General features: G+C 45.1%; 1 protein-coding gene and 1 long non-coding RNA gene across 3 annotated transcripts in view; both read left to right on the top strand.

Annotated features, from left to right (window-relative positions):
* Positions 1–10: 10 nt before the first annotated feature.
* On the top strand, positions 11–17154 carry LOC103164174. Its single transcript, XR_003481386.2, has 4 exons — positions 11–329; positions 1737–2212; positions 3305–3414; positions 11132–17154. It is a non-coding gene; the product is annotated as an uncharacterized LOC103164174 (long non-coding RNA).
* A 5376-nt stretch (positions 17155–22530) lies between these two features.
* The window catches only part of Arfgap3 (ADP ribosylation factor GTPase activating protein 3), a 44952-nt gene continuing 42517 nt past the window's right edge, over positions 22531–24965 (top strand). For both annotated transcript variants that reach the window (XM_027396113.2, XM_027396112.2), the window contains exon 1: positions 22531–22709. In XM_027396113.2, coding sequence (XP_027251914.1) covers positions 22641–22709 — 69 coding nt within the window. In that variant the 5' untranslated portion in view covers positions 22531–22640. The remainder of the gene's footprint in view (positions 22710–24965) is intronic.

Raw genomic sequence — 24965 nt, 5'->3', positions numbered from 1 at the left:
GGGCGGGACGTTGACTGAGCTTACGGCCACGAGCTGCAGGTCGGCAGTTGGTCTCGCTGAAGCGGCAACGGTTTCTCTGTTTCAGGACGTCCTGCCTGGTCGTGGCGCGATGCCTCTCGATCCTCGGGTGGCCATGGGGGACCTTGGCAATCAGGACATCTTGGCTATCTTCAACCGTCTGCGCTTGGTGCTTAGTAACCAAGTAGCGGCCGCCTGGCGAGCTCGGGACCGCGCGGCTGCCGTGGGAGGCGGAGCCGCCCGGTTCGTAAACGGTCGAATTCGCCCACGCGGGATCTGAGTGACTTCTCTGACCGTGCTCGCCCACGCCCGTGAGTAACCCCTCACTTCACGTCCAATACGTTCACTGCCCTCGCCGAGTTGGACTTAGGGTGAAATAGTACTTTGGGCTGTGGTTCGTGTCCGCCGGGGCTGATCCGGCGTCTCCCCAGGAAAAGCTGTCAGCACCTCATTTGAATGGCACGAACTGGTCGCGTCCCCCTCTAGCTGTTAAGCTAACACCTCACCCAGTTCCTTGTCACTTGAGCACTTGAGCTTCTCCACAGGGCTGTCCGAGTATCCTTAATATATATGGTTATTTAGTAGTGGCCCGCTGAAGAGAGGTCAGTGTCCTTTTTTTTTTTTTTTTTTTTTTGAGGTACTGTCTCACTATATAGATCAACCTGGACCAACCTGGCCTTGAACTAGTTAGTAATCTTCCTGGCTTTGCCTCCTGAGTGCTGGGACTTTTGGTGTGTGCCACCATGCTGTCTACCTCTGTGCCTTTTTTATAACCTAATCTTGAAAGTAGTATGCTGTCGCTTTTGCCACATTTTATTGGCCACACAGAACACCTTGGTAAAAGTGAGGCAGAAATTGCACAAGAGATAGAGGACGGTTGGGCAGAGTGGTTTGTGCAGAGGAGAGAAGAATCCTTCCCAAGGGCCTGTCATGTGAGACGTAGCCACAGCCCGATGGATGGAAAGGGAGAGTGCCCCAGAGGGGCTACGTTTTCATTTATGTGCTGGGTTCCTAACTGGATGTTTAGAGGTAAGTAGCATAGGGTATGGCTTAAAGACTGAAGTTCTCTTTGCTGTGCATACTACATACACAATAGTGTATTGCTAATACAATTCAGTAATTGTATTGATGGGGCCCATGAGTAACCCCTCACTGGTGCAAAGCCAAAGCCTTTTACATGCTAAGCAAGTACCTGACAATGGAGAGTTATAATTTATAGCTGTAATATAATTTTTAAACAATTTATTTTAAATGTGTGGGTGTTTTGCCTGCATGTATGTCTGTGTGCCTGGTGCTCATGGAGGCCAGAAGAGGGCATCATATTCCTAGAAATTGGAGTTAGATGATTGTGACCTACCGTGTGGTTGGTTACTGAGAACCAAATCTAGATCTTCTGATAGCAGCCAGTGTTATTAACAGCTGAGCCATTTCTCCAGCCCTAATATTGTTACAGATATTTAAAGTTCTAAAAAAAAATGGGCTGGAGAGATGCCTCAGTGCTTGAGTACTAACTGCTCCAATTCCCAGCACCAACATGGCAGCTTACAATCTTATGTAATTCCAATTATAGGGGACCCAAAACTCTCTTCTGGCCTCCATGGACACCATGCACACATGGGGTGACCAGATATACATGAAGGCAAAACACACAAAATAAAAGTTTAAATTCCTAAAATCCTAGATGATACTTCTTTTCATGTTGTTTTATTGTTTTGCAGCAGAATGTCTGGCATGGGATATAACTGAAAATATTATTTAGCTGTGCAAGAAGAAATGGCACTTATATACAAAAGAAAGACATGATTTTTTGGTTTTAAGTAAATACAACATAATACATCCCACAAGTGTCTGGACTCTTAGATCTTCCTGATGGAAGACCCACCATGATACCATTACTCTCCCAATAATTAAATGAGGTGCCAATGATGAAACATGGTCACAATTAGCACCCTTACAAGACTCCTTTCCAGACATCTGACCAGAACCAAGACTGGAATTTCTCATCTGTACTTAACAGTGGAGCATTCTCCCATACCTGGTTCTGGTTCTGTTGAGAGGACCTACTTAAGTGACTTTCTCCAGCTCATTGAAAGCAGCAGGGAAGCCTCATCCATGCCATGGAAGTTGGACCACATGCCTTTGAAGAAAGCTTTGTAAACCTCATCTTTGGAAGTGTTTTTCTAAGCATGCCATGGTGAGTCATGCCTATCATCTCAGCACATAGGAGGCTAAGGCAGGAGAACTGTCACAAGCAAGGCTAGTTTGGGCTTTCAGTTTGGTCTGAGTTACAGAGTAAGACATTATTTCAAACAAAAACCTTCCTCTAATAGTTGGCAGTTCCCATGTAAAAGATCTTAGACACTGCCTGTACGGAGCTCCTTAGACTGCATCAGGATCTATCCCCATTGTGAGGAAGAGAGGAGGTGACACTGGCATGACCATCTATATGATCATCTGATTATGGTATGTCTTTGTCCTTGGGGTCAGGCAGCTTGCCCTCAGCTGGGTTGTATATACTAAATTATGCCATGCAGTATATTATGGTGCCCTGAACAGAAATGTCAAAGCTTTGTTAAAGACATCAGATTCTATCCAATTTAGTGATCTTCACCAAAGTCCCCCAGACCTTTGAACTGTCAGGGTCTGTGCCTATTTTCTCTGTGTCAGCTGCCTAGAAAGTTCTGACAATATCTAGCCGGGAGATGAAATAAGGTCATAAGGCTCCTTCAGAGGCCAGTTGCTGTCACACTAGCTCCAGATATGGGTACACTTGTCCATACCCCTAGGAAGATCTGCCTGTGTTTATCCTAGACCACAAAGCTGAAGGTGTGTTGGGAAGTAGCAGGTAACATTTTCCAGGTTGTCAGGCCAGGAAAACAGTACATCCTGCTCTTTGGAGATGCAGATAAAGTAGCCCATGATGCCTCTCTGTACTGTTTATCAGCCATGGTCTGCTTATTAGCACATCATACCTTCAGCAGCAGCTTGACTTGGCTGATCAGAAACACAGCCATCTTGGAGATGGTAATAGTATTACCTGAAGTTAGGTGAAGGTTAATGGCCTGTTCCAGCCAGGTGGCACCAGGGAAAACAGTAGGCACAGAATGAGAGGAAGGCAACACCTAGGTTAGCCTATTGCCACAGCACCAAATGAATAGGTTATGTTTCCTAATTATCAGAATTTAAGTGTGAATATTAGCTATTAAGCTAGTTGTGTACTGTGTTGTATAAGATAGCTCAACCTGCTAATATATATGTTTAGCAATATATAACAATTTTCTTTCAGGTATGTTTTGAGTACAGTGCCAAAAATCACAACTGGGCAAGAATAACCTACGGGATGTTTCTTTTAATTAATTGCTCAGAGTCACTTTGTGTTCACTAGAGTTTTATCTGGTGAGTCTTTCCCTTTTTCATTTTGTTGACAGTTAAGGAGGGTTTAAACCTTGCATCATTGGGACTAGAAAGATGACTTTGGTTAGCAAAGTCCCAAGATAAGCTCCCAGTACTCACATAAGGCAGCTCACAACCACCTGTATGTACCACCATCTCCAGGGGCATCCATTGCCTCTTATTTTGGGGTCCTTCATGGGCAACTGAACTCATGTACACATACCTGTATGCACATACAAATACATATAGTTATAAAAATAAATAAGTGATCTTTCATCAACTAATAACCTGGGGAAATGAGCCATTTTCTACTTGGGCCTCTGTGGAGATCTTTTGGGAGAAATAAAGCTCTGATGTTGAAGGCAAAGTCTGATGCAGAGTCTCCAAGCAACAATTCCTTTTCCTCCAGTGCCTTCTAAGAAATTAAGAGTACAAAGTATACACTCGAGAGAAGGTGGTTCTCTGTACATACCATTCAAGGTTGAGAGTTCACATGAAGGTGGGGTCCTCATATCAGGTATGGCATCCAGCATAATCCTCCTGCTCCCATTCCCATTGACAATAGGACAAAGCATGAGTAGATAAATTTGTTTAGCTTTTAGCTGGTGATTTCACAAGTTTATAATATGAAGAATATCTTTCTTCCCTCTTTACCAAGGGCTTGGGCTACAATGGCCACTCTAATTCATCTACTCTGACACTGGACCTTTGCAGATGTCTTAGTTACTATTCTCTTGCTGTGAAGAGACACCATGACCAAGACATCTGTGGTTTGAATAGGAATGGCCCTGAAAGGCTCATAGATTTGAATGCTTGGTCACCAGGAAGTAGCACTATTAGGAGGTGTGACCTTATTGGAAGAAGTGTGTCACTGGGGTTGTATTGCTAACTGGGGGTGGGGTGGGGGCAGAGCAGCCTCTAGTTAGCACTGGGGTATGCAAAAAAATCTATGAATGTGGCCATGGCTTAGGAAAAATTCTTATCTGAGGGGAAAAATAAGGAAACACCTTCTGAGGGTAATTTTCTCTTTTACCTCATCTTAAATAATCCTCTTTGAGAATCTGTCTCCACACAGCTACATACATACAGCTACATATGTCTGTTTACATACATACATCTCTCTCCTATATGGCCACACATCTTTTACATACATTTCTCTTCTACATCTCTTTTCTGTACAGTTTCATCTTCCTTGCTTCTATACAGTTACAAATTTCCATACAGCCAGTTGTACATTTCATGTACATAGCTCTCTCAGCATACAGCACTTTACACATTTCTAGGCACAGCTCCTCTGTAGCAGCAGCTTTTGCACACAGCTCACTGGCTCAATCACACACATACATACTTCTATATCATTCATTCACTCTTTACTCACTCTCATTCACTAACACTTCTCTCACGATTCTTCGTCTCTCTCACATTTCTCTCTCAGCCCATTCAGCTATATCCCTCACTCATCAAGCACACACACTCACACTCACTCTGCCCAGCTCCTACATAGCTCTACATAGCCTCCTTTCTCTACACCATTGCTCCTCCTACAGCCGAACTTTGGACAATTACATGTTACATTTTCAGGGCCTGACCCATTTTCAAAACACAAAATAAGTCACACAGTTTTTCTCAGGCTGAGAGGTCACATTGACCAGCTAGTGAGTGACATTTTTCCATGCATATAACCTAAATGGTTCAGAGTTCTCAGACAAAGTAAACAGTTGGCTGAACCTTGAGCCTGTAACATAAACTGAGGCTGGGACTACGTGCAAAAAGTCACTTATTGAGAAAGTTATGTCTACTAAAGTTGCTTCAAGCTCTGCCCTTGAATCAGCAATAAACACCTAGGAAAACGACCTCATTTATTTGTCTCTGGGGGCAACCAGATATTCATCTCCAGGGGCAACCAGTTTGTTTTGGAGTCTAAAATTAGCTGTCTTTGTGACTGAAAATACTATTACTTTCATATGTTAGTCTGAATAATAAAAAATATACTAGTATTACTTCTACTCATCAAAATTACACAGTTAAGCAAAACTCATCTTCATGACCATCCACAGCTATATGTGTGCCCAAAGATGGAATATTTACATGAGATAAACACACAGTGGGAAAACACCCGTAGCAGTTCTTAGGGAAGAAATGAAGTGGTACATGAGACAAATTACAGACAGGAACAACTGGTCACTTATAGTCAGTGACTCCATGGCCTTGCCAGGTGGGGCTCCCCACTAGAGAGTCATTTGGTGGGTTGACCTGTTGAACACTAATTGTCACGTGCTGTATTCTCCCATGGCCATTGCTGCCAGAAACTCTCAGCAGGAATGGGCTTTGAGGTTTCAAATGTTCAAGTTAGGCCCAGTGCCTCTCCCTGGATGCCTACCAATGCAGATGTAGAACCATGGGCTCCTTTTCCAGCACTATGTCTGTGTAGTATGTGCTGCCATAATTCCTGCCATGATGAGAATGGACTTAAACCTCTGAGCCTGTAAGCCAGCCCCAATTAGAGTTGCCATGGTCTTAGAAACCCTAAGAAAGACATTCTTATAAAAAGGCATGTTTAATTGGGTACTTGCTTATAGTTTTAGAAACTTAGTCCATTATCATGGCAGGAAGCAGACAGACAAGGTGCTGGGGCAGGAACTAATCCACGGGTGGAGAGGGAGGGAGGAAGAGAGAAGAGAGATTGGGCCTAGTGTGAGCTTTTTAAACCTTAAAGCCTATCCCCCAGTGATACCTCCTCCAACAAGGTAACACCCACTCAAATCACACCTAATCCTTCCCAAACAGTTCCACTAACTGGAATTCAAGCATTCAAACATAAAAAGCCTGTAGGGACCATTCTCAGTCAAACCAACACACTGAGTATCAGATAAAGTTGCTTCCCTATGGGAAGATAGCCCTGTAGTGGGAGGAAAAGGGCCTCTGAAGTGAAGTGAAATAATAGTAAAAGGACTGTAGTCAGGTTTGAGGCCCAGCAAGGTCTGCATTAGCCACCTGGGCCCTTGTTAGGACATCTTCTGCAGGTCATCACATGGACTCAGGGCTCTGTTGGTGCCATTTCCTCTAGCAGCTGGCCTGTTTCCCTATTCCTTTTCTAGGAATAGACCTGGTAGACAGGCTGTTTAGAACTGTGGAAGTGATTTCCTTTGTTGTTGTTGTTACAATTTAAGGAATATTGACACAATGTGATTACCATAAAGGAACATTGGTCCCCATAGGATAAAAACTGATGAGACCTTTTATATGATAGAATGAAAACTAGTAATAGTTACAACTTAATTTTCTTTTTTGATAACTAAAACTTCCTGTAGTATTGTCTTGGGAGTTTTGTTTGGTTTTGGTTTTGAGACAGGTTCTCTACATTGTGCTGCCTGTCCTGGAACTCCCTATGTAGACCAGGATGTCTTTGAATTTACAGAGATCTACCTCCCTCTACCTTCCCACCTTCCCAGTGCAGGGATTAAAGGCACATGTGACCACACCTGCTTTTTTTTTTTTTTTTTTTTCTTTTTAAGAAATCTGTAAAGGCATGGTAGGATAAATAGCCATATAACTCCATAAGTAATTATAAAGAAAGGGGAGCAATTTTTGTACTCATTTAAGATTATCAGCCATCCTATTTTGTCTGAAACTGTGATACCAGAATGTATGGAATGTGTGGCCATGTTCTTATCTCTTTTTTTAAAATTTTGTTTTGTTTTTTGAGACAGGGTTTCTCTGTGTAGCTTTGGAGCCTATCCTGGAACTAGCTCTTATAGACCAGATTGGTCTTGAACTCACAGAGATCCACCTGCCTCTGCCTCCCAAGTGCTGGGATTAAAGGTGTACGCCACCACTGTGTTCTTTTTAAAATTTTGACAGATGTGGTTGCTGGTGCAAGTTTATTTGTCCCAGTTTTTTCTTCTTCTGATAAATGTTCATAACACATGTGGTTTAACATCTTAATTCTCTCTCTGATATTGTTGCCGTACCTCATACTTGTGTGGAACAGGTCAAACCTCCCTTCCATCATAAGGCTGAGTGAGATCCCACTGACATATTATCTCCTTTTCTTACCCTTTCATCCAGAAATTGTCAATTTGGTTGTTTCCATGATTTAGTAATAGTTTTGAAAATAGTTTGTACAAATATCTGTTTTGAGTAGATAAGCAAGAGTGGAGTTGCTAGATAAGAATTTCTGTTCATTTTTGTCATTGCTGTAGACCAGATATCTAACAAAGACAATATAAGGAGAAACATTTATTTTGGTTCATAGTTTGTGTGTTTGATCAATAGTCACTTAGTCTTTATGCTTGGGCAGACAATCATAGTGGCAAGGAGAGTGTGATAGACCCTTTTTAACCCTTTTTTGACAGAGGGGACATAAAATGAATGGGCAATGGGCTGACTTTCTATGCAGGGTCCCAAACATGGTACTGTCCACGGTCAGGGTCAACCTTGAAGCTTCCAGGAACCTCTCTCTTCTTGGCTCAATCAGAATGGTCAGCCCCAGAGATCTCTGTGCCAGGGACTAATTTTGGTTTGAAATCTGGGGGTAAATGGTGTTTAGATGTAGAGCAGAGAGATTTTGGTGCCCTGTAGATGGTGACTTGCAGGTTATTTAGGGACAGAAACATCCTTCTAGTTCACTTGATGACTACAGTGACAGAGCAGGATTGCATTAGGTGCTTTGGCACCAGAGGTGAGGAGAACACACTCTGAAAGCCAGCATGTCAGTGCCACAGAGTCCTTTTACTGCTTGCAAATTATTCATTAGCCATTAGAACTTGCATATTATGAATTATGGAAGAGTGCTGTTTCTATTAAGCAAGGGGGACATATCCTTGCATGGCTTTTTTAATAGTAAATTCCATTATTTCCAGACTATAAATGATGCATTATTATAATACTGAATTCAGAATAATGAAACTGGCCTGTTTGCTGAGCCCCATGGAGTCCAAATGGCCTTTGTTGGGGGATGTGACTGACAGACGAGAAGACAGTGTGCTAGGTGTTAAAGGCTTTTCCCAGGGACCTGCAGTGATGTGTTCAGAAGGGAGGAAGGTGCAGTGTAAGGGCCAGGATGAAGGAACAGCTCATGGAGAAATAGGACCCAGAAATCAAAGCCCATGCTGGGTGAAGGTCAGTGATGGGGAGAGCTTCTTGATCCTAGCATGGGACTGATGGCTGTGCAGGCTGGCTCGAATAGTGTGTTGCCTGTGAGTGACTGGGTATCCCCTACAGGGTGCCAGAGCATAGAGGCTCTCATGAGTGAGTGAAGAATTGAGAAGACCCCATGTGTGGACTGCTCTAGGCACCTATGCAAGGTGGTGTTCTCTCCAGGGTAGTTGAATGGTACCTGATGCCCCCTACATTCCAGGATAAACTCTTAGCCCATACAAATGTAGAGTGTCCATTCCTTAGAGAGATGCTAAAATTGCACGCTTCTGTGCCAGAACACAGTCTTAAAGAGCCCGGAGGTTCCAGCCCTTCATTCTACCCCACTAATAGTGTTGGTACCTTCCCTGTGCCCTCCAAGGGCCTACCAGCCTCTGTTAGACTTTTGCCTCCCATCAGAACAGGTCTATGGGGCCCTGAACCCAAAGAAGCTTCTCCTGTGAACCAGTTTGCAAGCCTCATGAACAGGGACAGGAGCTATCTGCTGCCCTATTTCCCCCTACTATAGTTCTGACATCTTGAAAGTACTTAATGAGTAGCTTGTAAATTTGCCAGTGAGATGGTCTTAACCTTTCCTAGGCCCTTAAATATAAGCACTGAAGCGAGAGAAGGTCAGCAGCCACTTACTCCTTTAGAACCCTCCTCTGATTTTACTTCTGTTTCCTTGGTTGTTCTGGTTCCTGTTCTTTGAACAAGATTTCTACTCTCCATTCTTCAATTAGAGCCAGGGCCTAGGTGCTGCTCCATTCAGCTGCAGAGGAGCATTTAAGAGTTTCTAGCTAAAAGACAGGGATGCTTCGAATACCACATCTTCTCTCTTGGGTGGATGATAATGTAACAGGCATGTTCTTAGTGTCCTTCTTGCCTGAGAAGACAGAGCCACATTTAGCACTTGTTTTCTCTCCGTGTTTCTTGTGAAATCTCCTATTTGCTATAGACACTGGGTTATCCCCCTCTGTTGCTTTTTTTGGCCAGAAAATAATATATTTGTTCTTAGCACCCCCATCATGATCCTGGTCTATCTGGCTTTCTGTCCTTCTGCCCTTCTGATCTGACATGTCCACCTTTCTTGTGATCCTTTATGACATGGAGCTTGGTGTTTGCCTTGGTTCCTGTGTGATTCGTCTTTACTCAGTTATTTAAGACCTCTGCATTCTTTCCCATCACCCTGCCTTGCCGAAATCCTCAACTTTGGAATCTGTCTCTCTCCACAGACTCCCCTTGAAATCCACCTGACAGTTCATGAACATCTTTTTGGTTTTTCAAGACAGGGTTTCTCTGTGTAGCTTTGGAGCCTATCCTGGCACTCGCTCTGGAGACCAGGCTGGCCTCAAACTCACAGAGATTCACCTGCCTCTGCCTCCGGAGTGCTGGGATTAAAGGCGTGCACCACCAATGCCTGGCATGAACATCTTTCTTACCTCTCTGTCTTATCCTGGCTAACAGTGCTACAACTTCTTGGGGAATCTTTTTCCTTTGTCATACAGGATGGAATGCTGGCATTGGGTGCTGTTCTCTGAATGACATCTTTTTTAATGGTGCTCCACTGACAAGGGAAAAACCAACCCAGAGGTCCAGCATCTCTTCAAAGATACCTTTAGAGCACACTGCAAGAGCACTGGAAAAGGGTCCAGTGATCAATGGTGTGTGGCTTTGTAAATGTCAGTAAGTGACATTTACATCATTCATATTGAACACACTGACCAGGGAAGAGATTGATAGCCAGAAGCTCCTAGAAGCATCTGTAACAGTACTAGGAGAAAATGAAGGATAGGCCAGGTCATGTTGTGATAAGCATTCTCAAAACTCAGGAGCTCAGCATATAGCAGCTTATTCCTGTGTCTATCAAGTCAGCTTTGGGTAAATGTGACTGTCTAGAACATTGGTTTTTCAACTTGTGGGTCACAATCCTCATAGGGGTGGTGTATCAGATAATTACATTGTGATTCTTTTTTTTAAGATTTTATTTATAATATATACAACATTCTGCTTCCGTGTATATCTGCACACCAGAAGAGGGCACCAGATCTCATAATGGATGGTTGTGAGCCACCATGTGGTTTCTGGGAATTGAACTCAGGACCTCTGGAAGAATAGCCGGTGCTTTTAACCTCTGAGCCATCTCTCCAGCCCCTACATTGTGATTCTTAACAGCAAAATTACAGTTATGAAGTAGCAATGAAATAATTTTATGGTTGGGGATCACCACAACATGAGGAAATGTATTAAAGGGTTGCAGCATTAGGAAGGTTGAGAACCACTGGTCTAGAGATCCCATCTTCTATATAGCACTCCAACTCTAAACCAGTAGGGGTCTCATTTGCCTTATGATATAGCAATCCCTCTTCCCTACAGTTCCCAAAGAGAAGATAGGTCAGGTTGAACAGTCACTTCAAAGACCTTGGAAATGACACCTCATATCGGTTCCTGTTTATTGGCCACATGATGTTATCTCAGCACATGACTGGGCAGGGGAAGCATGTGCCACATACTGAGAAACTAGACACCCTGATTAGGAGCAAAAATAAACATCCCACCATCTCTCTTCCTTCCCATTCTACAGGTGTGTTGATGGCCCCATGGAGATAAGAGACAGTTCCTTTTGTAGCTGGGATGACAGTGCTGATTCCTACTGGAAGAAGGACAGCAGTGGAGACACCTAGACCACTGTGAAAAAAGCGCAGGCTCTTTGGACAAATGTGAGCTTCAAGACCAGGAAGCCAGAGCTACTGGCTGGATTGCCTTCTGTTTACTCATTTCCAGCATTCACCTCAAATCCACAGTGAATTTGGCAGGTGGTCATCAGTGTGCAGAGGCAGGTGGGGCCAGGACATAAGTGGGCCACCCTTGCGGGTCTTTTATGGGCTAAAGCCAGGAAGGGCTCAGCAGGAGCCATCAGAAGCTTTGATGCTGTGCTCCAGCTCTCAGTAAATGGTTTTGTAACTAAATCAGAGACAAAAGGACAGCTCTACAAAAGGCAGGGCCTAGTGACCATTCCTCACAGCCACAACAGGCCCAGTAGCCTCCATGATCGTATCTGTAGCCTGCACAAATCTGTCTCCCAAACATAGATCAGGAACACCATTCCTGGCCATCACATGTATAGACACACACACCACCCTCTAGAACCTGGGACCCACCAACAAATAAGCTTCACATAACCAGGCGGTACACTGAGACTTGCCCTGCATCAGATCCTGGGTGTGCTCTGTGGCGCAACTATGCAGTCCCATTGGGTCAGGTCATGTTGAGGAAGAAGCCGCCTCCTCCATCTCTCAGGAGAGCTGGAGGTTTTCCTCCCCAAGTGAAAGGTAGTATGGGAGGAGGGCAGAACTATGAGAGCCAGTCTGGCCTCCTGCAGCCAAGAACACGGGTCTTGGCTGGACCCGAGAGACCACTTACTATCTACACAGGCGGTTCTTTACTTTTTCTAAGCCTCAGTTTCTGTCAATGTGGAGTGGGCATAAGACATAGTCTATCTAAGGATTGGATTGTGTTCTCCAAATACAATAGCTGAAGCCCTAACCTCAGGAGGTGACCTTTGCTGAAAACAGGGTCTATAAAGTGGACCCAATGTAGCAGGACTGCTGTCCTTTTATAAAGGAGACGTCTACATTAGATAGCCAAGGAAAGATGGTCAGAGGACTGGACAGAAGTGGTCAGATGTCCTGAAAGCTGAGGCCTGTGGCAGACCCCACAAGCTAGAAGAGGCAGGAAGGACCTGCCTGGAGCCTTCAGGAGGAGTGTGGCCACACCTTGGTTTGTGATTTCTGTCTTCTGAGTGATGAGCTTTCCTTGTTGTCTGCCATGCCACCCAGATTCTGTTACAGCAGCCCTAGGAAAGACCACACCATGTGCCACCCCTACCCCTCCACCCCACCCCCAGTTGGCTTGGAACATAGGGGCAGACTGTGCTGATTCAAGCCTTTGCCACAGCCAAGTACAAACCTAGAGGAAGGTACCTCATACACAGAAGAGCAGGACACAGTCCCGGCCCTGGCCCTTTTCCTGCCCACTAAAAGCTGTTTAGCAGCTCAGTTTCCTAACCAGCAAGATGGGGACAACTCTGCCTACTTTCCAGGCTGTCACAGAGATGAAATGACAGCAGAGCAGCTGTGCAATGACTACTTTCCATCTTCTTCGAAGAGACAAAAGGGATGTCATTTTCTACTGACAACAAGCTTTGACCTGACATTCCTTTCTCAAAGAAAGAGAAATGTGTCACAAGTCAAACTGTAGTGTCTTGCCGTTCTGGCCTCCCCAAAACCTATAGTTACCAAGATGCCAATGGTGGAACTGGCAACAGGGATGAGAAGATCTTTACAAGGGACTGTCCTTGGGGGCAGAAGACATGAGGCCTGGCCAATGCTGCATCAGCCCAGGCGGATTTCCAGAATACTGGGTTTGGCTGGTCCTGGCTGTGGCACCACAACAGACAGCTTCCCTCCTTGTCCAGACCCATTTGGAGCTGGCAGCATCAAGCCCACCATGCCTGCCCTGCTGAAGCCTTCCATGGCTGTGCTGTATGCTGGCTCTGCAAACAGGCCCTCTGGGTCACTGCCCTCTGGGTCCCCCAAGGCTGCCATGCAACACCTGAGTCTATTCAATACCAGCCTCCCTGTAAGTCACAACAATGGTTTTTTTTGCCTCAGAGAAACTTACCTAGCCACATTGGACAGGTCCAGGTGCTTCTGAACCTCCAGCAGAACCTCCCGGAAGAAGCGCAAGCGCTTCTCTTCAAACTGCTGGCACTGCTCAAACACCTGCTCCATGTTCTCCATGTACTGGGGTGTGGTCTGATCAAGCTCCTTCAGGGCCTTCTCATACTTGTCCTTGGTCTGTGTTGAAATTGGCACAGGCAGAGGTTTCTTGTCCATCCCACCTCTGTTTGCCCCATGTGCTCCACTGCTGCTCAGGCCTCCCTAGATTCCAAATGTGGGAGCAGGAGTTCCAGAGCCTAGCATTCTCCAAGTGCAGTCCCTGTGCTTCTCCATGGCAAGTAACTCTTTTCCATCTCACAGATACGAGGCCCAAACAGGTAGATAGTCACATCAATACTCAGTGCCCTGTATCCAAAGCATACATCTAGGTTGGTGGCATAGTTGTGAGCATAGCTGCCTTCTTTTTTCATCACAAGCCTTTGTTCATTTTTGTCAGTGGGGAATACTATGCTGCGCAACACTCTAGCCTAGATCTAGCCCCAGCAGCTATGGCATGTGAGGCACCTCAGAGACAAGCTCATTGTCTTAAGTGCCAAATGGCCCTGGGCCTCACCCATTATCAGACAAAGAGAGACTTAAATGACTGACATAAAGCTACATAGATTAGACATTCCTAATTTTCTCCAGTCAGCCTCTTTTTTTGAAGGCTATCCAGAGGAAGGGCATTTAGTTAAAAGGATAGATTAAGAGCAGTATGGTCCAATTAAGCAAGTCTCTGGAGGGAATTATTAAATCCCTAAGATGTGGTGAAAGTGGACATCTGATGTGTGTGCTCAGGCTTGGAGACCACATTCATCCAGACGTGTGTACCCTACCCTCCATACCATGCTAATCTATAGGAGCTTCCTGGAAGTGAGCAGCAGGGTTCTGGGAATGCCTATTTCCACATGTGTGTCTAACAACTGAAGGGTGTTCATGGATGCATGTGAGAAGTACATGACACTCTTGCTAAAGCTGGTACCATGCCAATGCTCAGCTTACCTCACCAGCCTGTGATTAACCTTCAGAGTGTCCATTAGCAGGTGGCCACTTCAGTATTCCATCCATAGTCACTCGGGTGAAGGTACAGATTCACTATTTCTTGGTCTCTCTGGAGCTGGCAAGATTGTCCTGTTGTACACTGTGTGGTGCATTCTGCTGCTTCTACCTATAAGTGGAAAGAATGCTAAGGACCACATTGTTCAAAGTGGCCTTCATGCAGAAGACTCCCATTTTCAGATTCTTTTCTGAGGACTCTAGGCTTTCTGAAAGTTGTGCACTGCTTCATTTCCTCAAGATCTCCCATGGCTGTGCTAAAAAGCTGACATTGGTATCTCTCGTTGCGTGTGTATATTGTCAGATGAGGAAGCAGCTACAAACTGTAGGTAAACTATCACAAGTAGTCATCAGAAAAGGACCTCACTTGGTCACGCTTGGTATCTCATGTTGACATAGGGGACAGGGACAACTTCCAATATTTGGTGGTGACTAAAGCCTACTTTCATGTCATCACATAAAAGAATATTACTATCTAGTTATTCCCACCTATCTCATGCTAGGCACCATTCTTGTGTTTTCAGCCTCTAAATATTGCCTATTCCCTAGCAAGTAGGAATAACTGTCCCCATTTCACAGATGAGGAAACTGAAGCTTAGGGCAGTCACTGCATCTGCTAGTGTCCTACAGCTCAGTAGCAGGGCTTCAGCTGAAAGTAGCTCTTTGTACAGTTCTGGTAGGGACAGTCTGGCTAGCAAAACCTGATTTGTACCTGCCTTTTCAAGAGTATATTAAGTATTGACTGCCTTTTCACATAAGTCAGGAATTTTTTTTAAGTTAGGAATTTTTTAAAATGAGTGCCAAGTGGATAATTTAGGATGAAAATACTCAATGTTTCATTGAGCTGTGGACTTTTCAAGGTACAGGCATTAACCCTGAAGGTCCCCCAGGAAAGAAATGGAATCTGTTCTCATCTTTTTCCTCCCATGGTCTTCACAGTATTAGCCAACAAATTAAGAACACAGCAGTTCAGAGCTGCTAACAAGAAAGCTACACTTGGACATTTTTTATTTTTATCTACATTGAGCAAAAGATCCCTCAACCAGTTGCTGACATCTTTGATGGCCCCAAGGGATCTTAGAGGGTGTGAAGAAGACCAGCCTTGGTGATAGGTGGTGCAAATTTGCCTTGTGGCTGCCTGAACCTTTGCTTTAATTTCAGCCAATAGGCTCTTCCCTGACAGTATACAGTGTGTAACCCCTACCCACCATAATGCCACCACCTCTGCTTGTCCTGTATTCTGGAGTGTTCACCAGCTGTCACAAGCTCTGGTGGCCTTGGCTTAATCTCCCCCTTTGGACTGCAGACTGGTTGCAGCACTAACAGTCTGTAGGCTTTGTCTTTTCTGCTGACTCAGTACTCTATTCCAGTAGACTCTGGCTCCTGTAACTTTAGAGCTGCTCTGGTGGTTCATGCCTGCAATCCTAGCACTCGTAGCATTGTCAGGTTGAGGCCAACCTGAGCTACATAGTGAGTTCCAGACCAGCTTGGGCTACAGAGTGATACCCTGACTCCAAAATATAAAGAAAAGGAAAAGAGACTTTAGGTAGAACTGCCACTCAACTGCACTGTGCCTTGTCCATGTCTGAAAACCCTCTGGGCTCTGTTTTGGTTTCTGATACTCTGAATTTGGCGCAACTTTTGTTTTGTGAGCGCCTATTCCAGTTCTCACACCCTGTCTGCAGGTCCTGAGCCTAGTACTGTTAGCACTTCCAGGGATGCCATGAAAAGCAGCTCTGAGAGCCCTGAGGTTCTCGTTGCTTCTCATGTTCACAAGTTACCTCTTCTTTGGTCTCCTGCTTAAAAAGTAGGCCTGGAAATCACCCCATGTGTGTCTAATTGAGGTTCATTTAGATCCAAGAGATTCAAGAAAAAGGACAACTTGCCTCAATGCCTGACATCAGTATGAATTAGAAGACCAATTGGGTTTGCTTGGAGGAAAAGAGACTCCTTTAATCTTTTTATCCTAGGACCCTCATCTGAGAGACTCCTAACTAAGCCCCTAGGCCTACAGACCCTGTGATCCAGACAGCTGAGGGAAGACACAAAAGTTTCAGGGAGGACCTCAGACCCTTCGCAGAGGGGAGAAAGGATAGATAAAAGCCAATACCTTGTGGCAACCACCTCAGGGTAATTCAAAATAAATATGACCCAAATTTATCTAACAAGAACCAAGGCACCTGACTGAGAGCCAGTGCATATTTGACCAAAAGGGTACTAGGAAATGACTGCTTTGTAAAGGGCTGGCCAAACAGCAGCCCCCACCCAAGTGCAGCCATGATTAGCCCCTGGGTCAAGAAACCCCATAGAACTTTGTGTGACGCTTGTGGCTGGTTGATACATTATCACATACCTTGTGGTCTTAGGGTTCGGGTATAAAATCTTAACCCCCAAAGCACTGATAGGTGGAAGGTTTATCAGCTGGCATGAATGACTGGATCGTAAGGGTGGTGTCACCAATGGATTAATCTGTTATATTTGAATGGGCAGTTAGACCATGGGGTCTGTTTGCAGGAAGTGGGACACTGGAGGAGTGCCCTGGAAGGGGTAAATCTTGTATCCTTATGAGGTAAGCATGTTCAGTTTTGCTTCAGGTCTACAGTGATAAGGCCAGAGAACCATGGACCAAAGCCACGAGCCAAAATAAGTCTACTCATTTCAGTTTTAACTAAAGTATTTTTTGGCACAACAGTAGATAACACAAGGGTAATTTTATTTGTCTATATGTAAAGGTGTATATATCTACATGTATACTGTATGCATATTGTGTATATTGTACCAAATTGAGTTAGAAATAAACATTTGTTTATCAAAGAAACTTGTGAGATAAGCCCACCACTCAGACACTTTTCTGTTTTTTCAAGACAGGGTTACTCTTGCAGACCAGACTCTGCCTGCCTCCGAAGTGCTAGAATTAAAGGCATGCACCACCAGCCACCCAAATCACTTTTTCTGGCTTTGGAACCTGTCCTGGAACCAGCTCTTGTAGACCAGGCTGGTCTCAAACTCACAGATATCCGCCTGCCTCTGACTCCCAAGTGTTGGGACTAAAGTCATGCACCACCACCTCCCAGCTCACTCAGACACACTTAAAGCCAAGAAGAAAAAATGTTTATTTCAGCCAGGAACTTGCCTTTTACATCCCTTTGTCTTTTATGCACAAAAAAAACAAAAAAGCTGAATCCTGGTTATCACACTTCAGTTAGCAAGAAGCAGAACTACAGAAGCTAAAACGTAAGGTTAATGGTTTAGGGACTTTCTTGGAATTATAGACTAGTTTTTGGATGGATTAGGTCTTTGCTCCCATTTTGGCAGATTTGGGGGCCTTTGTGCTGGGTTTTAAGGTCAGAATGGTGCCTCTAACATGGCATCAGTTGTGCCTTGGCACCTGTTAGAAAGCAATCCCAAATACTTTGCATATTGTGTATAACTTAGGGAAGCTTAGGTGAAGACTGATATTGACAGATGACTCTGATGTGTCTCAAGATGAACCAAGTACTCGTGTATTTTAACATGTAAAGCTCTTGTTTCAAGAAACCTTTGTAACATTCATATGGGAAAAGAGTATTAGCTAATGGCTCTGATAGCTCTAATGCCTCAATTTCAGTGGGCAACAGAAATAAGGATGAATAATGGGGCACAGAGGGTATAGCTCAGTGGTAAAGTACTGGCGTAGCATGAGTAAGACCCTGGGGTTCCATCCCTAATTCCCTAAAAATAAAATAAGCTGACAAACATAAATAGGATAAATGTTTATAAGCATAGGCAAGAAAGAAAGCTTCAAAGATGTGACATGTTCATTGCAGAATGTAAGTTAAGTTCTCGGAGTACTTAAACTTCTAAAATGCAAAAATGCAAACTACCTGATGGGTGTGTTCTGAATATTTAGAATTCTAGTTAGCCTGTGTAGTTCTGTATGTGAGGAATATAAAGTAAATTAACCCATGTAAATTTAGAAGTTTTCAGGGACCAAGGGGATGCTTCAGTAAACTGCTTGCTACAGGCATGAGACAGAGTCTGATCCCTAGCACCCACATAAAAAATTGAACATGATAGCACTTGATATAATCACAGCAGTAGGGTGGTGGAGACGAGGATCTGTGCTGGATGGGCAGCCTAACTAGAGCCTAGCCCCAGGTCCCAGTGAGAGACTCTGTCTCAAAAAGAAAATATAGACTGCTAAGGAATGATAATCTTACCTCAGGCCTCCACATACACATTCAGACACTTGCATACACAAAACATGCACACACACATCAATACATTTAGAAGTTTTGTGTACTTGGGCTGGGGATATAGCTCAGTAGTAGTTGTAGTGCACCTGTTTGGCATGTGTAAGACTCTGGTTCAACCTCTCATACTGAGAGAGACAGAATAGAATGAAAGAAAATTGTTAAGTAGGCAAAAAGCAGTATGGAGAAATTTACAGGTATGGTAATCTATTTAAATTTTTTATGCATATAGGTGATTTGCATGCATGTATATCTGTATACCTTGTGTGTGCAGTGCCCATGGAGGCACTGAGCTCATATTTACAAATTGTGAGCTGGGAATTAAACCCAGGTCTTTTGGAAGAGCAGCCAGTGCTCTTAACCACTGAGCCATTGCTCCAGGTCCATAAGAATCTATTTTTATGAGAAAGCTAAAAGGGAAAGTATTTATGGATGACAAGGGGGTTTGTGGGTTTGGAGCAGTAGGCCACTAGTTAAGAGCACATACTGAGTTTGGTACCCAGCACCCACATTGGGCAGTTTACATCTCTAGGAAATCTGATGCCTTCTGGCCTCTACAGATATTATCCTCATGTATAAAACCACACAAAAGACACAATTATACATATTTAAAATAAGGGGCTGGAGAGATGCTGGCTCAGTGGTGAATGGCATTTGTTGTGATAAAGGACCTGAGTCCAGTTCCCAGTATTCACATGGTGAGTGGCTCACAGCCAGCTATGGCTGCAGTTCCAGGGCATGAGTGATCTTCTGATCTCTGAGGGCAGCAGACATGCACATGATACATGTACACTCACATGCAGGCAAAACAATTATATATAAAAATAGAAAAGCACATCTTGTTTTAAAGTGGAAAGCATTGCAGATGGGAATTCTGTAGACCTCTATGGTTATCAACACATGGATTTTAGAGAGAAAATCACTCGAAAATGGGAGGACAGTAGTTAACTTGGGGTGTGTGGATGGAAAAACTATGAGTACCACTGAATAAACATTTCCATTGCTGCTACACTTGTCACTGGAGTGTTGCTAGAAGTTAAGAGGGTAATGATGGTCCATGTAGGGGTAACAGAGATCTGGAGTTTAGATCCTTTGGGGAAAGGGTGGAATTAAAAGCAGGTTTAGGGTAAAACCAAACAGGCAGAGGTGGACCTGCAGCCATTAGATGAGCAGTGGCCAGAGAAGCATAGATAGTGAGCAGTTGGTATGGTGGGATCAAAGAGGAACTTCCCCGTGATTACTTAGAAAACATTAGAAGTCTCTGAGACTCAGGGTCATGGTTAGGACTAAATATGTTGGCAGTGTTTGGGCAAAATAATAGTGAAATCAGGTGCATCAAACTGGAAAGAAAGTGCCTAGAGGTGAGTAGCAGCCTAGATTTTTAGAATGTACTCTTTTGAAAGAAGACAGTAACAGCAGTTGAGAGTAGTAGAGCCAGACAAAGAACTGGAGAAGTGCTATCCTTGAGGGAAATGGAGAGAGAGATGTAAACACCATCCCCCTGAACCTCCATGGTGGCCAAGGATTGCCATTTAGGTCACTTGGAAGGTAAAAAGACAAACAAAAACTTGGTTATCTTCTCTGATTACCACTTTTAGTCTGTCATCTCAGTTTAACAGATGACACGTGTCTAGCCTCAGCATTTCTACCCCATGGAAGAAATTTTGGAGAGAGAAAGTACCCCTAAAGAAAGGAGTAAGTTATCAGTAATACATGGGAGAGAAAATGGAGGCTGGCTCTCAGAAGGGGCTCAGAGTTGTGTCAGTTGCTATAGGATCAAGGGAAGACTATTTGGCCACTATGTTCAGGAAGAGAAGGCAGCAAGTTCCAGCAGTCTGGCCACACTGGTAGCATCTGAACTTGCAGAGAACAAAACAGGCCTGCCGAAGAGTGGCTCCAGCCAAAGAGCAGCTGGCTAGCTGGCCATGGAACAAGCAATAGCACAAGGAATTGGAAGAACTCATCACGTGAGTGAGTAATGAGGAAAGAGAAAGGTTGAGGACAAAGATGAGTACAAGGGCCAGGAAGAAGTCAGTGTGTGAGTGGACATGGACATGAAGGGGCTGGAGCTCAGCATGACTGTTGGACACAGGTGTTTCCTAAGAGCTACTTAGAAGAGTGAGAAGGACATCTGGAAGTTGACCAGGAGTCTTAAATGTGGAGTTCTGTGAAGTGCTGAGTTACTGGGTCAAAAATAAGGGCTGTTGGGTGATGAAAATATGGCTGGGAGCTGGGGAATGCAGCTCAGTGGTAAGCATTTGCCTAGTATGTGTGAGGCCCTACGTACAGTCACTGGTACACACACAAAAAAGGAAATACTTCTGAAAGTGATAGACAGTAGTTAGGGTCAGTTATGAGGGGAATGCAAACTTATGCCACCAATGAGGACTAAGGTGTCTCAGTAGATAAAAGGTCTTGCCAGTAAGCCTGAAGACCTGATTTTAATCCCTGGAAGCTATATGGTGGGAGGAAATAAGTACCAAAACTTATCCTCTGACACCCACAAGCACTCTGGCACACAGGTGCATGCATATACACATTCCAAATAAGACAATTTAAAAAGCATCAGTGATTCAACTACATAATTCACAGACAGCAGTTGGAAGAACAGTGTACATTAAGTGACTTTCACTATATGGAGAGGTGATGTGGAACTGATGGCAAGGAGCATGACATGGGAAAGACCAAGGAAGTTGAAGAGGTGGGAGAACATGGCTAAGCAGACCCTACTGGAACAGGAATGTCGTTTAGTGGGCCATATGTGCTTGCTTATCATATGCAAGGCCTTGAGTTTGATCCTGAACAAAGAGGCCTAACACCCAACTGTTCCCACCCTGTCTGGATGTCCTTTCTCCTTACTACTGTCTTTTTGATCCATGTGGGGGTTTTTTCTCGTTGTTTTTTGGTGTTTTTGGTCCAGCTCTGAGCTAATGAATGTACAGCTTTTGTGAGGTCCCAACTTCCCTGAGGGTGTGTAGACAGGCAGGGAAAGTATTCCCAACTTCACACCAAGTCCCTTTCCAGAATGTCGTGGAAGCTGCTGTGCTGCTCCAGTCAACACGTTTCATCTCCAACTCCTTCGTCCAAATGAATGCTAGGAAATTACTAAAGCCACGTGGTTGAGAAGCAGCCAGCTGAAACGGGAAGAAGCTGGCGCATTTGACACCCAAACCTGTTTTTCTTCTATTGTGCCCTACCTGAGGCAATGTTTGCCAGCTGCTCCACGCTGGCTGGCCCTTGTAAAAGACACCTGCTCCCGAGCTCAGACCTTCTAGCTACTAATGTTATCCAAGGTTTAGATGGCGCCCCAGGCACTAAACAGGATTCTGATCTTTCTAGACTTAGAATGTTCTGATCCCGACAGAACCTGTGGCCTAGAGGCGGGCACTTTCTCTCCATTGACCGAACAGACAATTTATAATTACAGGATTACCAAACCGTTATGGCACAGTGCAGACCTGTAATCCCAGAACGCAAGAAGCCGAGGCAGGAAGATCTCCAGTTCAAGTCCAACCTGGGAACTAGACTAGCCTAGCTTCACCGGAGAGAGAAAATGGAACAGCAGTTTCCAGCACAGACTTTCGTTCAGTGTTTGGCTTGAGCTGAGTACAAACGTTTCTCCACTGTTTCTCTCCAGGATCCCGTGAGGATGGAACCCGCTGGTTCTGACACCCTGTAGGAAGGATGTGAGACTGTCGCCGTGGGAGGAGCCGGCAGCGAGATGCTGGCGAGTCCGGTAGGTAAGCGCGGTGCTCCCTGAGCAAAAACTGGCGTTTCTGCTCCGCACTGTGAAGGACCGAAGAAGAAGAAGGGGGGGCGGGCGGGGGGCGAGCGAGCTTCCGCGCATGCGCCTGCCGCGCGGGCCTAGAGGTTAGAACACAGAAGGGCTCACACTGTGGGCCGCTGGAGCGTCAGAGCGAGGGAGAACTGCGCGTGCGCCCGCTTTGTGGGCGGAGCCCGGGCGCGGCAGGGGCGTGGCCTTCGTCACGCGCAGCCCCTCCCCTCGGTCTCCGGGAGGCGGCAACCGCTTCTCCTTGTCTTTTCCCGGTTGTCGGGGACTGCCTCACCTTGTTTTTCGGTGACCATGGGGGACCCCAGCAAGCAGGACATCCTAGCCATCTTCAAGCGCCTGCGCTCGGTGCCTACTAACAAGGTAACAGTCGCTGGCGAGCTCGGAATCCCGCGGCTTGCTGGACCCCGGTGTGGCCACTGCCGTGGGAGGAGCCGCCCGGCCTGTGACACGTCGCACTGTGGGCCTGGCAGCCGCTGCTCCCCAACCTTCGCCAGCGAGGGGCGGGAGAAGGGGCGCACACCAGGGGCTTGGCAATGGAGTACGGGGTCCAGTGAGAGCTGGCCAGAGGCCCTAGCCGACAGGGAGGACTTGGGACATGGGCATCTGGAGAATATACAGAAGCGAAGGGCAAAGCATCTGGGGAGCACAGAGAGGGCTGGGGCATGGACATCTGGGATGTCCACCACCTGAGGGCAGAGTGCCTGGGGGTAGTTGGAGATGTCTAAGGCAGGAGACCAGTGCGTCTAGGGGCACAGAGAAGGCTGGGGTATGAGCCTCTAGGAGTGTCCACTATCAGAGGTCAGTACCTGGGGGCTCAGAGAGAGCCGCTTCTTGGCATCTGGGGGCACCTAGGTCTGGAGACCAGAGCACTTTGATTCAGAAACACAGACAAGGTGAGGTGGAGGGAGCAGTGTGTCTGTCTATCCGTTAGATAGTTGGGCTCTGAGAAACCTGGGGAGACATATACTCTGCCTCCCGTGACCTAAGGGTGAATACTACAGCCACCTAGACCCATGGGGAAGCGTGTCTGAGGGTCAGAACACTAAATGTTCTGGGCTCTGGGATAGGACTTCTCCCCACCATGAACCTTGTCTTGAGTGTTGTTCAGGGCTGGGGACCTGTTGGATACTGGTCCCAGTTGTCCTTTGTTAGCATCCCGTTTCCCAGCTTCTAAGCTGCCAGCTTTCTGTGTGCCTATGGAAGTCGTCAAAGTTCACCTTCATCCCTTTGGAGGTTGAGGGTCACCTCTCCAATTTTTTTTTCTTGTAAGTGCCCCTACCCCACCCCCACTATAGTGTATAACTTTTAGTGTGTGGCTGGCAGTGTTGTTATGATACACAGGGTTAAGGTGACCACTTCCCTAGGATGACGGAGTAGGGTGGAACCTGCAGAGTACAAAGGGCTGTCGTGTCACTGTGGACTCTCCCCACCCCTCTTGGAGTTCAGTCTGGTCTCCACCTCTACCTCTAAGGAAACATCTGTTAATGAGCACAGGCAGGAGTCCTGAATTGACGGCATAGAAAGTTCCAGCGTTTTTTACAAAATTCGGGCATTTTAGGTCTTGGCATAGAAAGTTCCAGCATTTTTACAAAATTCAGGCATTTTAGGTCTTGATGGTGGGAGTCCTAATTTTTATAGCCTTCTAGTGAAGGAAATGGTCAGTTAGGGGTGATAATGTCTGGTGGGTGTAAGAAAGAGGAGACAGCTTCCAAGCACTGTCCAGTTTGTTGTTACTTTGCTATTTTCTTGATTTTTTTCAAATTTAGATTGATCTGTGACTAGTAAGGACTTGTTATCACACACAAGATTGGATCTGCAGCTGGCAGGGTGGAAAAATACATATGTTACTGCTTTCTCTTCTAATCACACCAATATGTAGTCTCTTTAAATTCATCAAAAAGATGCAGCTAAATAAGAAAAATAAAAAGCAAGAAATAACAACAAAAGGGAAGAGGCTCCTTTTAAAGAGCCAGTGTTAGGATACCAAGAGATACTTTTAAGAAACCCACGTGGGCTTGCTTGCATATTAAAATTTAGTTGGCCGTGGTAGCACATGCTGTAACCCCATCACTTGGGAGGTGAAGCCAGGAAGATCAGGAGTTCAGGGGCAGCCTCTGCTACATAGCAAGTTCTGGCCTGCCTGGGCTACATGAGACTATATCTCAAAAAAGTTAAAATTATTGCCCATTGGCATAATGGTACACGCTTACAATCCCAGCTCTTGGGAGGCTAAGGTAGTTGGATTTCCAATAGTTAAAGAACAGCTTAAGCTACAGCTCTGAAGCACATTCCTTGTCCTCTTCGAACTGTATTTTGTTGTCTGAGAATGTGGTTATGAACTGGATCTAACTGAAAAGATGGCTGTGAAGATTAGATTAGGTGATCCAAAAAAAGCCTGGTGTGACATTAGTCCACATGAATACAGCCATTGTTTCCATTTCATTCTAAAGACTATACCTGTGGATATAGTATGTTCTGTAATATGACTTCTTTTTTTGTTTTTGTTTTTGTTTTGTTTTTTTTGTTTGTTTGTTTTTTGAGACAGGGTTTCTCTGTGTAATAGTCCTGGCTGTCCTGGAATGTGCTTTGTAGACCAGGCTGGCCTCAAGCTCACAG

Source organism: Cricetulus griseus, chromosome 2 (genome assembly GCF_003668045.3).
Source record: "Cricetulus griseus strain 17A/GY chromosome 2, alternate assembly CriGri-PICRH-1.0, whole genome shotgun sequence".
NCBI lineage: Eukaryota > Metazoa > Chordata > Mammalia > Rodentia > Cricetidae > Cricetulus > Cricetulus griseus.
The sequence above is the reverse complement of the archived record's forward strand: the minus strand, read 5'-3'. Positions and strand labels throughout refer to the sequence as shown.